Raw genomic sequence first — 14,229 nt, forward strand, 5'->3', positions numbered from 1 at the left:
TTATATGACGAAAATACTTTATGCAATTTCATTCTTAGCTATATAACTTGCCCTAATTATGCTGGTTTTGTGAGAAATCCTTCAAACTATTTTGACTTAACCAATTGTAATTTTAATGGATCATTGAAAGAAATCAATAATTTGCTTCATTTTTCCACTATGTCAGAAAATTCTATAATATTATCAAACCAAAAAATATTCCAGATGTTGAATTGTAGGACAAAATATAATTTCCCTTGGTAATAAATTCTTCATAGATAAAGAAAATGAGATTGTAACACCCACATGCTTGCCAAAATAAGTTTCAATTAGTTAATTAGGTAATAATTCTTTAATTATAAGTATAATTAAAGTAATAATCTTTCAAACATAAATTTTAACAGCGATATTTTGCTTTTCATCAACACTGCACTCCATCAATAATTCATTGCATGAGGTACAGGAATCTGGCATTCACCAATAACAGGTGAACAAGTATATGGACGTGGACAGCAATATCCTCCATCGCAGCATTGTGCATATCTAACTGGACAACACATATAACCATGTGCACCTTGTCGATAACGGCAACACGTTTGATAGTCTTCACAATATTCACGTCTTGAACATCGAATCATCTTTAAATTCTGTAAAATAAAGTAACAATAGCTCGTTTACATAACTCAAAAGTTTGAGTAAAGAAGCTACCATAGTTGATAGAGAATCAAATTATTTTTACAAACACAAGGTTAAAAATCATGTTTAGTTTAATGATGACATGTAAAATTATATAAATAAGATGGAAAACAGCGACGAAAAGCAGTTAAATTTTAGTCTCTTTGTTTAGTTTTGGTAGCTGAATGAAGTTAACTTTATGGAAGAAAGGAAGTCGACAGACTAAAATGAAACCTTGTGAGGAAGGTCTATTTACTTTCAATTAAACAATATAGTTTTTGAGGAGCGTACTAGATGTTCTAATTTGTGGCCACAACATCTTATTTGTCACAATGAGTGTAGAAAACATAAACACAAGGGTGAAATTAGAACTCTAATTGGAGGGGGTGGTAAATATTCCTATATTTATCTCTGCCAGGCTGGTTTCGTTTAAAACTAACACCCCAACGAAAGAAAGTAGTTGAGCAGAGCTGCATATATGAATGTTCACACACCTCAATTAGCGTTCTAGTTTCGCCCCCGGATACAAGTCAAAATTTAATGTCCTCTTAATGGCCAGAACAATGCCTAAAAATTTGTAAGTTTTTAGTAATTGAATAACGTTATAAAGTAAATGGTTTAAACCCGGGAATATCGTTACATGTTTGTAAATGTAGATCGTTAAGGTTGGTATGGTCTTGAGAAGGACTGTTTTTGTTGTTGTTGACTGACCTTTAGACAACCTTAGCGGTTGACTTTCAGAGTCAAATGACGTTGTAGTTTTGAAACGTCAGTCAACAACAACAACAACAGTCCTTCTCAAGACTATACCAACCTGGACGATCTACATTTAAAAAGAATAACGGAACCTATAAACCAAACAAAAAATCATTTGCAAATGTCATTCGAAGGAAAAATACTCGGAAAACAGTTTAACTATCCAATTTGACGATACAATTTGAAACGATTTCTTTTTTACAGAAAAAAACTAGAAAAGTGAAAGTCAACCCGTTCAAAACGGCAAAGATGAAAATAAAAGCAAATTTCGTTTAAGGTTAAATAATGCCATATAATAAGCCTTTTACTAACCTCGCTTCTCAGTCTTTACTAAAAAAAATCAGACATCTCGCCTTACGGGCTCGGTCTGTACAAAAAGACGCCACTCCTATAATTCTCCGTAAAGACCTCGAGCTCTTTTATTAAGGGCCTAGTATTGATATTCTGAATTTGTTTGTTGAGATTAGTTTTAAGTTTTTTGATGCACATTGCTTCTTTGTGTTTTAAATAGAAGGAATGCGCGTAGATAAATCTTAAAGAAGCCCTTTAACCACAACAATATAATAAATTTTTTTCACATCTATCTCTTTTGTCTATACACATGTTATGTATCATATTTCTTTATAAATGAACTCTATGTAAATCATTTACAGGTTATTCGGCATGACGATGGCATAATTTTGCCGAAACATGTGTACATTACAAAATTTAAAGAAAGTTGTCGTATATCACTTTAAATACCTCATTTCAATCGTGCTGCTGCGAAATATTCTAAATTACTGGCACTTCTCATTTTCGCAAAAATTCTCATTTTGAGTCAGGTTATATGAGACACTTTATCGAAAGTCTTGAGTATTTTATCTCGAGAGGTATTACTAGAGTGTTAAAATTTAATGCTTTAAGAACATTGCGAAAATGCTTTTGTTAAAGACGGAATCGTGTCGGTGATCAGCCGATCCAAACATGGTAACTCAATAAAGTCATTAAATGCTTGTTAATTCTCAATATTTTTAAGATTGTTGCTTTTTAAATACATAATGAACTCCACACAAACCCTAACCCCATGGATATCCCGTAACAGTGACGTATCTAGCTAAAAAGTTGGGCATGCTCTATAACATCGAAGAGTACAGACGATTTAGGTATTTAGCAGCCCTCAAGACAAATTTATTAAATTTTGTAACTCTAATTTTAATATATAATACATGCAAACAAACGTTTATTACTCGAAGGCATATGGGCATCGTCGTAGCTGTGTTTTAGAGCGGTTGTAAATATTCCAATTTGAATTCACATCTGAATTTGACTATAAAACAAGTTAGATCATGTTGCTTTATAATTGCGATAATTGCAAGTCTGTCGTTTGCTGCTTGACGAAAATACTACAACAACGAATCACTCATGCGTGGTATATCATACATGATGCCTTTACGATAACCGCAATTCGCACATGTATTATAATATAGATAGGTTTTTGATAAACAACAATACTACTTTGCCTAATTCATTGTTCCAAATAATGTATTAATTTCTCCATAATAGTGGATAGTCTGCTATTTTAAATGAAAGAATAAAGCTTATTTGAAAATGCTAGTAATAAGAACCACTAGCATATTAACCAATAGAATTGCAGGGTTTTTGTAGTTATTATAATTTATTTACAACTGTTTTTCCTCCTCATTTCAAATGGCAGGATTATAAAGCTGAATAAAAAGGCAATAACAAGGAGACACTGGAATATTATCCAATAGAAAGGTCGAATTTTCTCTAGTGTTTATTATGGACATTCCTGCTCATAAATGGCAGGAGTGAAGTCGAATTGCATGCGAGAAAGTGAAAAATAAACTGCATTAAAAACAGATTTGCTGCTAAGAAACCCCTTAAAATCTTTCTAACTTGATACTAAAGAGAAAACAAATTTTTAATTATTTTGTCTTAAAATTACTTGTGTTCTTGTGTGTACCTTAAATTATTAGAATTGATTATGTTCATTTTTTTGTTATATTTAGTCTTGCCGTGCTGGAAGAGCTAGACCGCTAACTACGCCACTGTCCCTTAAAAATTCAAATTATTTATTAATAAGAAAAAATCTTACTGTCACAAATTTCGTTTCGGGTGTGGTGATTAAATTAGAAGACTTTAGTGCATAACCAGAGCGTAATGAGATTGGGAAATAGGCATAAGTAATGCTTTTGTCAAGTATTAGCTACTGGCTTATACATGGATATATTGTTTTCCGGTGACATCGATTGAAAGTATCCGAATATACATCAAAATTTTATATATTTTTGGTTATTTCAAAGTTTCAACATTTACCAAGTAGTAATGCATTTATATGGATTTTTTTATGCCAGAATGGCAGCTCGTTACCAAAAACACTCTATCAAATTATTTTTCTCTGTGTAAAAAAGCAACAGGAAACGATATAAAAATTATGCATTTGGTACAGTCATTATCCCCAATGAATTAACTAGCAATTAAAATTTTTAAAAGATCTCATTAATTCAGCTCCTTTGGGATTTACTATTGTGTCACATAATATTAATTAAAGAAAAACAATTCCAAACTTAAAAATAATGTCATATCCTCATTTTTAACTTAAATGTCTTACGCAAAAGCTTTGTAAAAGCAAAGCCAGACATTAAAAAACGTACTCATATTTTTCATAAATGCAACGAACATGCACACTTGTATGATTAAATCTATAGCAAGGAAGAACAAATAGCTGATCTTTACTTGCAATCATTCTCTTGAGATTTACCAAACAATGTTACTCGCCCATGCCTGCTGGTGCCAAAAATAGCACAGATAAATTATTCTTTTGTATCACAACACCAACATGGCTGAAATTCAAGTCAATAATTGCTGGCAAACATGCAAAATGATTATTAATGATTTAACACGGCCTTTCTATAATAAAGCAGTGTAGCACGGTGGCAGCGTAGCCCAGTAGCAAAATATGCAACAATAACTAAAAGAAAATGGCAAAACACTTTTCATTTCACAGTCGAAAGCGATAAGTTTTAGCATCATGCAATAAAGAAGCTTTGACAATGAAAACGCAATGCATAAAAATGACAGACAAGCCATAACAAATGAAAATTTCGGTATTTGTCAAATAACATAAACATAAACTTGCATGGAAGTCATTTCGACAAAAACTTTCCCTAAGAATTAAGTGTTGTTGTTTATAATTTATAACAAACCTTGTCGTTGCCATTCAATGATATTTTTGTCGTTACTCCTTTTATATGTTGAAAATATGCATTTCCAAGAGAGATGTTCACGGCCACTATTATCGCGATGAAAAGGAACGATTTCATTGTAGCAAATTATGATCAATAATAAAGGTTTCAACTGAACACAATTGTTTGAAAGTCATCAATAAAAGGTCCTATGAAAATCATTGTACCTGTTAAAAATTCATATGATCATCGTCACGTTTTCGTTGTAAATGTGACATGGTTGTCATGTGGGTTTGATGACATGTTTACTATTGTATTGCAGTAAGTTCTTAAAATAAGTCCAAATCCATCATATAAAATAAATGTTCAAGAAACGTACGAGCGCTGTAGTACAAGTTTACAAAACGACAAAAAATCGATGGAAAAATTTCCAATTGTGTAATATTTATTCTGTGAGTATGTTTTAAGTCTTAAATTATAAAAAAATTTCTATAAGTCAAAGTCCAAAAGTTCATAGTGCAAAATTAATAGTAATGATATTACATAGTAAAGTTAAATGACTATCAATGACTGGGTATATCATTATCACATACAGTGGCGTAGCTAGCCGTCAATAAAATTTCCCGCAAAATAACTTCAACATTATTATTGTTAAAGTTGATGACAAGTAGCTTTTTAAAAGATTGATTTACTTACATATAATTATTTAAAAAGAATGTAAACAATATATTAAGCTACGTTTGTCAACTAGAACTTATTCTACGCTTATAGCTCGACATGTTCATGCTCTCAAAAATCATCATAGCCATCTAGTATATTTCAGATTGGATGAAAGAATCTGAGCGTGCTCAAACGCGACGTTTTACACTTTATCGAAAGTTTTGAGTATTTTATCTCGAGAGGTATTACTAGAGTGTTAAAATTTAATGCTTTAAGAACATTGCGAAAATGCTTTTTGTTAAAGACGGAATCGTGTCGGTTTATCAGCCGATCCTAACATGGTAACTCAATAGCGTCATTAAATGCTTGTTAATTCTCAATATTTTTAAGATTGTTGCTTTTTAAATACATAATGAACTCCACACAAACCCTAACCCCATTGATATCCCGTAACAGTGACGTATCTAGCTAAAAAAGTTGGGCATGCTCTATAACATCGAAGAGTACAGACGATTTAGGTATTTAGCAGCCCTCAAGACAAATTTATTAAATTTTGTAACTCTAATTTTTAATATATAATACATGCAAACAAACGTTTATTACTCGAAGGCATATGGGCATCGTCGTAGCTGTGTTTTAGAGCGGTTGTAAATATTCCAATTTGAATTCACATCTGAATTTGACTATAAAACAAGTTAGATCATGTTGCTTTATAATTGCGATAATTGCAAGTCTGTCGTTTGCTGCTTGACGAAAATACTACAACAACGAATCACTCATGCGTGGTATATCATACATGATGCCTTTACGATAACCGCAATTCGCATGTATTATAATATAGATAGGTTTTGATAAACAACAATACTACTTTGCCTAATTCATTGTTCCAAAAAATGTATTAATTTCTCCATAATAGTGGATAGTCTGCTATTTTAAATGCAAGAATAAAGCTTATTTGAAAATGCTAGTAATAAGCACCACTAGCATATTAACCAATAGAATTGCAGGGTTTTTGTAGTTATTATAATTTATTTACAACTGTTTTTCCTCCTCATTTCAAATGGCAGGATTATAAAGCTGAATAGAAAGGCAATAACAAGGAGACACTGGATTATTATCCAATAGAAAGGACGTATTTTCTCTAGTGTTTATTATGGACATTCCTGCTCATAAATGGCAGGAGTGAAGTCGAATTGCATGCGAGAAAGTGAAAAAGAAACTGCATTAAAAACAGATTTGCTGCTAAGAAACTCCTTAAAATCTTTGTAACTTGATACTAAAGAGAAAACAAATTTTTTGAAATTTTGTCTTTTAAAATTACTTGTGTTCTTGTGTGTACCTTAAATTATTAGAATTGATTATGTTCATTTTTATGGAATTTTTAGTCTTCCCGTGCTGGAAGAGTAACACCGCTAACTACGCCACTCTCCCTTAAAAATTCAAATTATTTATTAATAAGAAAAAATCTTACTGTCACAAATTTCGTTTCAGATGTTGTGATTAAATTTGAAGATTTTAGTGCATAACCAGAGCGTAATGAGATTGGGAAATAGGCATAATTAAGCTTTTGTCAGTATGGCTGAAATTCAAGTCAATAATTGCTGGCAAACATGCAAAATGATTATTAATGATTTAACACGGCCTTTCTATAGTAAAGCAGTGTAGCACTGTGGCAGTGTAGCACGGTAGCAAAATATGCAACAATAACTAAAAGAAAATGGCAAAACACTTTTCATTTCACAGTCCAAAGCGATAAGTTTTAACATCATGCAATAAAGAAGCTTTGGCAATGAAAACGCAATGCATAAAAACGACAGACAAGCCATAACAAAAGAACATTTCGGTATTTGTCAAAAACCATAAACATAAACATAAACCTGTATGGAAATCATTTCGACAAAAACCTTCCCAAAGAATTAAGTGTTGTTGTTTCTATTTCATAACAAACCTTGTCGCTGCCATTCAATGATATTTCTGTCGTTACTCCTTTTATCCGTTGAAAATATGCATTTCCAAGAGAGATGTTCACGGCCACTATTATCACGATGAAAAGGAACGATTTCATTGTAGCAAATTATGATCAATAATAAAGGTTTCAACTGAACACAATTGTTTGAAAGTCATCAATAAAAGGTCATATGAAAATCATTGTACCTGTTAAAAATTCATATGATCATCGTCACGTTTTCGTTGTAAATGTGACATGGTTGTCATGTGGGTTTGATGACATGTTTACTATTGTATTGCAGTAAGTTCTTAAAATAAGTCCAAATCCATCATATAAAATAAATGTTCAAGAAACGTACGAGCACTGTAGTACAAGTTTACAAAACGACAAAAAATCGATGGAAAAATTTCCAATTGTGTAATATTTATTCTGTGATATGTTTTAAGTCTTAAATTATAAAAAAATTTCTATAAGTCAACGTCCAAAAGTTCATAATGCAAAATTAATAGTAATGATATTACATAGTAAAGTTAAATGACTATCAATGACTGAGTATATCGTTATCACATACAGTGGCGTAGCTAGCCGTCAATAAAATTTCCCGCAAAATAACTTCAACAATATCATTTTCAAAGTTGATGACAAGTAGCTTTTTAAAAGATTGATTTACTTACATATAATTATTTGGAAAGAATGTAAACAATATTTTAAGCTACGTTTGTCAACTAGAACTTATTCTACGCTTATAGCTCGACATGTTCATGCTCTCAAAAATCATCATAGCCATCTAGTATATTTTAGATTGGATGAAAGAATCTGAGCGTGCTCAAACGCGACGTTTTACGTCATGTCGTTGTGCTGATTTGGCAAAGCGAGACCTACACTTAATCCCGCGTGTAATTTTTTGTGTGCTACATTCGTTGTTGTAGTTCGTGTACGTTGTAAACATTTCAAAACATTTCTATATGATTCTATTGCTTATTTTTATTTATATGCTGCTAAAGAAAATATTAAATGAATTTAAATGAAGATATGATCTTTAAATGTCATGCATTCGCACCGCAGAAGTCAAGGGTTCGAATCCCATTGAGTCACCTGAATTTTTCAGGTTCATGATACAATTGCTTAAATTGTCTAGCAAATTGCGAAGATCATATCTTCATTTATTTTCAAACACGGCACTGCATAAAACATTCTTTCATAAAGTAAATATTATCGTTTTTTTTGCCATGAAAACTTTTCTTTGCTTGAAAATCTAGCTGTAGCAAAATGTCATCGCAAAGCAAAAGTCAATGCCGAGAGTGTAAATTAAATCATCTGTTCAAAGCTATAGAGAAAGTTTATACACAGAGAAAGATCGGTTTTATGAAATGACAAGTCAAGATAGCATCCTGTCTATTATTTCTGGGATCTAAGGAATTCTCTTCATGTCATGGACGATTACATCAATACGCCATAACTGGAGATGCCAGTACCTGTGCCAGTCAAAAAAAGAATCTAAGTTGAAATAAATCTTCCGCAAGATGTTTGGATCAGGAACATTGTTGAACGACAAATCTTCTACAAAGGCTTTTTTCTCAAAATCTTTTTCGATTGAGCTGTGCTTTATTTAGCCACATTCCAAACGTTTATGGATTAGCATATGAATACTTGAAACAATGACTTTAAAAATTAAAAAAAAACGTCAAGGTAGTCAACTGGAGCTTTTCTGTGAAAAAAAGTACGATTGCCAATAAGAATCAACGTTTCTTTTTTTTGTTTATATTTGTCGTTTAATTTGTCGTAGAATTTTAGAAAGGTTGCAGCTGTTATTACCCAAGCAACTGTACAACTTATGGCTTTCCAAGAGTAATATATGACTTAATATCTTGATGGGTAAATGTTCTTAAATTTATCTCTTTGCGTTTTTTTGGAGGTATTTAATCACATTGTAGAGGTGGGTGCTTTTGCTAGTATGGATTGATTTGGTTTCTTCTTAACGAAAGACATCATTTTTTCTAAACGAAATTCCGTTTGTGGACGATGTCTACAATGTGAAACAATGAAAGGAAACAAAGAATAACATATTCTTTTCCTTTACTAACTCGAGCACGCTTAGCTTCAGTTCCAAACTTGTTACTTATTTTTGAACATTACTGGCATCACCGGATATCTCATTTTGTAACATTGCTCCTAACAATGGTTAACGTTTAATTAATAATAATAAAACATTGTGAACATGATGAAATGGCAAACTTTCTTTTGATGTAAGTGATATACAACTCGGCATATTTCCATAACCATCAAAAGAATTCGACATAATTTCTGCTAATGTCTCCGAGAAATCTGATCGTCTGTTATTTCGATTTTTGATGACAGTTTTCTTGAGGTAATCCATTTCATGGCCTTCAATTCCAAAATAGAAATCTTAAGCCAGCGATGATTGAAAACTGTAACGTAAAGCAAAAGTAAATTTAACAATTTATTTGACGTAGCTGTGATTGAAACGAAATCAAAAACTATGGGCGGCGGTTACTAGAGGCCTGTAGTAAAATTGCCACCGAAAGTGAAACTGTCTTAGCGTCCTCCATTTTTTTCCAAAACCAGCAAATATAAAGCATTAAATGGCAGAAAGATAAATTTCTTGTTGAGTTTCTTTATTCATGAATACACATCCATCCCTACATTTAGAATTGATAATTGTACACGTTTCCTGTACACACAATACAATGACGTAAGAACCAAATGACAAATACGGCTAACCTGACAGTTACTCCTCATTTGACTCCGAAGATGATTACCGCAAAGGTTGTCGAAACGTCAATCAACAACAACAAAAACAGTCTTTCTCAGGACTATACAAACCTGGACGATCTGCATTTACAAACATGTAATGATACTCCCGGGTTCAAACCAATTACTCACGGGTTCAAACCATTTTCTTCATTTAGAATTGAGTTGTTTATAGATGTCATAATGATAGTAAGGCATTTATTTAATGCAGTGGATGTAATTTATACGCCGTTAATACTGTTTTTTCCACCAGAGCACGCTTATCTTGCTATTCTTCATCGCTTTGACAGGCAATATTATAACGTTAAATAAAATTATTGCAAACATTTTTTCATAATTTATCTCCTATGTAAAAATCGTTATTATTTGCACTTTGGAACAAAATGGCGGCTGGATGTCCTTGTGACCATATTTACCAAATAACCTTCATCACAATGCAAAATGCAGAGAAAAATACGTGTCCCACTCTTACAAATACATTGCTAGGGCAGTTACCACGAAAAATACCGCGCATATGAAATGAAACAACGTAAAGTGAAAAGATTTAACTAAAACACGAACGACTCATGGTATTTAGAAGTGATTTAACGTCGTTTACTGAGTTCAATGGACATGTTAAGAAATGATTCATCTGGTCATTAAATGATTCGATTAATATTGCAATGATTCAACAACATTTGTTTTCATTTAACTAAACAATGTGATATCAATGCAATTGCAAACGACTGAAAGTTGTTAGAAATGATTCGCCGCAATTTGAAACGATCCGTTGCTGTATAGCGAACTGACTCAATATGTTTTTGAATGACGTAATTTATGTGGTCTCAATATGAGCTGTTGGGAAACGATTCAGTAAGATGTGAAATGAATCATTGTGACGTTTGATTCATTTGTATACCGGCCAGTATTAATCCCCGCCAGGGGGGTTGACCGGTCCGTGAGCTTTTCTGCGCGAAACGTCTCTATCTCTCGCCATATCTCTCGTTATACCCATCGCCTTCATATCACTGTTCACAGCATCCATCCATCTCCTTCTCGGTCTACCACGTTTGCGGACTCCATCAACATTCATATGCAACGTTCTACGAATTTCAGCACTTTCTTCCTTCCTTTCCACATGCCCAAACCACCTCAAACGCTGGCGCCTTACTTAATTCTCGATACACTCAACACCAACTCTTTCTCTAATCTCTTCACTTCGAATCCTATCCATCAACGTTACACCACACATCATCCTAAACATTCTCCTTTCCGTCGACGCCAATCTTCTCAGGTCCTCTGCTTTCGGCGCCCAACACTCTGCTCCATATCCCAAAACGCTTCTAATACATGCCTTGTACAATACTCCCTTCTGCTTCAACGAAGTCGATTTTCCGCACAACATTCCCGACAACTCTCTAAAACTCCACCACGCTGCTTGAACTCTGTTCCTCAACGCTTGCTCGCACCCTCCACCATCATTTAACACATCGCCCAGATATTTAAACTCCGATACACATTCCAAACTCACGTCAACCAGTTCAAACCATTCAATCGCGACTCGTCCACCACTTCGACACGTCCCGCACTCAAAAACAGTTACTCTCGTCAATGCACCACCGACACCTGAACACCTTCCATGAACCCACTTACTGAATTTCCCACTCATTATCGAATTCACTCCAACTCTTTTCCCACACACACCACATGGCCATTTATCACTGTCTTTCACCTCCACCTGCCTCGAGCATCTCATGCTCTTCGTCTTTGCCTCATTCACTTTCAGTCCCTTGACTTCTTTTGCCGTTTTCCATTCTCGGTACCATTCCATGAATTTTTGCTTCGACTCCGCCACCAAGACAATGTCATCTGCATACAACAAACATCAGCATCCTTCTTTTCTTCTCACTTCCTCTGTCAGTACATCCTTCACACAAGCAAACAGTAACGGCGACAAGACTGAACCTTGATGAACACCAACTTTTACCTCAAAAACACCAGATGTAACACCTTCCTCCTAACCACCGCCTCTACACCTTCATAAGTCTCCATAACTGCCCGAACCATATTCTCTGTCACACCTTTCTTACGCAGCACGTACTCGATCACCTTTCTCGGAACTCTATCAAACGCCTTCTCCAAATCTACAAACACCATATACAATTCTCTGTCTTTCTCCAAAAATTTCTCCTGCAGCTGCCTCTACACAAAACACGCATCCGTCGTTCCTCTCCCCGGTATGAATCCATACTGCTCCACCTCCATCCGAACAACTTCCCTCAACCTTCTTTCAAACACTCTCTCTACTATCTTCAACGCATGCACCATGAGCTTAATAGTCCTGTAATTCCCACATACCGTCGCTGCTCCCCATCGTGGTTCTGCACGCCGGGAGCACCCAAAATATCGTTCCTCTCCTTCTTGCTCCTTCTAGCCGTTCTGAACAACGCTTTTCGTCCATTCTCCTGCATTTTTACGAGAAGCTCTTTCTGATGCCTTTCTATCGCTTTAGCCACCTCCTTTCGCGCCTTTTTCTTGAACCGGATGTAATCGATCCTATCTGCTTCAGTCCGCGACTTTCTCCACCTTTTAAATGCCAACATCTTCGCGCCAATCACTTCGCTGACTCGTTGATCCCACCACCATGCCTGTTCTTCTACTACACCGCCTTTACTTCTACAACATACCTTCTCCGTCGCCGTTAAAACATCCTTCTCCAAGCACGTCCATCACTCCTCCACCGTCTCACCCTCAACATTCAATGTCACAATTTCGTCACGGAAACACTGCTTCCCTTCATTTGATCGTAACTTCCATAGCTTAAGCCTGCCTTTACCGTCAACCTTTCTCCTCTTCACCTTCCTCAATTTTACAGTCCATGACCAGCAGCTTGTGCTGGGTCACACATTCTTCTCCTGCGATCACTTTTGCATCCTTCACGTTTTTTGAAGAGAAGCGATTTAGTCTGTTGTGAAATTATTCAACGAAATGCAAAGTGATTTAACGCGATACGAAGTTTTTGCTACACTGATTCTTGAAATTATACATAATATAAATTCTAACACGGTTTTATATGCACATGAAAAACATGTGACTTGGACGAGATTTGAACTCGCACCTTTGGGTACTAGTCCGCCGCTCTACCTGTTGAGCTACCAAGCCCACAGGGATTGGAGACGAGTCAAACCTCATTAAAACTACGTATGGACGAGAGATTCTCGCCACGATAGCAGTTACTGGATAGCACCGTGTTTCGACTTTATTCCAAAGCCATCATCAGAGAAATTAAAGATTTTTGAAATTAAAGCGGAAGTATATCTGCACGATTTAAAGTTTGGAACAAGAATCCAGCTTTATGTAATGAAAGGATCACAGTTTCCATGGTTTTTCATTTTATTGTTTTTTACTGGTTTGTTAATGGCCAGTTTCGCAATAAGAGTCGGAGAATATTTCGGATACGTTTTCTATAACTTTGACTTGACAAAATAAACTGAAGAGAGTGCAATATGTGTTGTGTAAAGGTCGTTTGAATAAAGCGAATAATTATTCACTCAAAATCAACGAAAAATCTGGATGTAATGATATTTTATGAACCTCATGGAAACGACTATTTTTCACTTTATACCACATGTTACATCATCAGACATCAGTGGGACGGGTGTTTCGAAGTTTGGCAAGTTCTACTATCATTGTAGTTGTACTCTTGGTTTGTACAAGTATGTGCAAATAACGCTGTTTTTCAAAAAAAAGGCAGACCTAAGATTTATTAGTTGAATCTTAGTGTTTAACAATACAGATGTTACTGTATGCGATAGTATTTGAACTGAAAACACACAGTAACAAATTCGACAACTACATTAACAACTTGAAAAAGTAAATGGTTTGAACACGGGAGTATCGTTACATGTTTGTAGATGATCATCATTTACAAAAATTAACAACTTGGTTAACTGCATCTGATGTTTTTGGAGGGTGGCTCCCGCTTGCCAATACTATTATATCAATTGTTTACAGTACCAGACAACTCGCCTGTGTCGTCGGTATATTGAAGAAAGCCACTCGAAGTTGCACCTATACTAATGAAATTTGAAAATATTTTGATTGCATTTTATTTACAAAAGATTGACTTCCACTTTTTCATTATTATTGACCTTGTACTAAATGTTTGTAAATATAGATCTTCCAGGCTGGTATAGTTCTGTGAAGGACTGTTTTTGTTGTTGTTGACTGACATCTCGAGAACCTTAGCGGTAGTCATCTTCAGAGTCAAAAAAA

At 34.6% G+C, this 14,229-nt stretch overlaps 2 protein-coding genes across 3 annotated transcripts; both read right to left on the minus strand.

Annotated features, from left to right (window-relative positions):
- Positions 1-207: 207 nt before the first annotated feature.
- On the minus strand, positions 208-7,405 carry LOC124437315 (granulin-2-like). Of its 2 annotated transcripts, none has more exons than XM_046987298.1 (2): positions 7,204-7,405; positions 208-626 (listed from the first exon to the last, which is right to left on the minus strand). In XM_046987298.1, the coding sequence occupies exons 1-2, from the start codon at positions 7,318-7,320 to the stop codon at positions 417-419; spliced, it is 327 nt and encodes a 108-aa protein (XP_046843254.1). In that variant the 5' UTR covers positions 7,321-7,405; the 3' UTR covers positions 208-416. The 2 variants fall into 2 exon arrangements, with proteins under 2 accessions (XP_046843254.1, XP_046843255.1); XM_046987299.1 differs by lacking the exon at positions 7,204-7,405 and adding an exon at positions 4,617-4,825.
- Positions 7,406-9,126: 1,721 nt separating this feature from the next.
- LOC124435990 lies at positions 9,127-12,684 on the minus strand. The gene is made up of 4 exons (XM_046985919.1): positions 12,642-12,684; positions 11,991-12,098; positions 11,205-11,823; positions 9,127-9,229 (listed from the first exon to the last, which is right to left on the minus strand). The coding sequence occupies exons 1-4, from the start codon at positions 12,682-12,684 to the stop codon at positions 9,127-9,129; spliced, it is 873 nt and encodes a 290-aa protein (XP_046841875.1).
- Positions 12,685-14,229: the final 1,545 nt, after the last annotated feature.

Source organism: Xenia sp. Carnegie-2017, unplaced genomic scaffold (genome assembly GCF_021976095.1).
Source record: "Xenia sp. Carnegie-2017 unplaced genomic scaffold, XeniaSp_v1 HiC_scaffold_16, whole genome shotgun sequence".
Classification (NCBI taxonomy): domain Eukaryota; kingdom Metazoa; phylum Cnidaria; class Anthozoa; order Malacalcyonacea; family Xeniidae; genus Xenia; species Xenia sp. Carnegie-2017.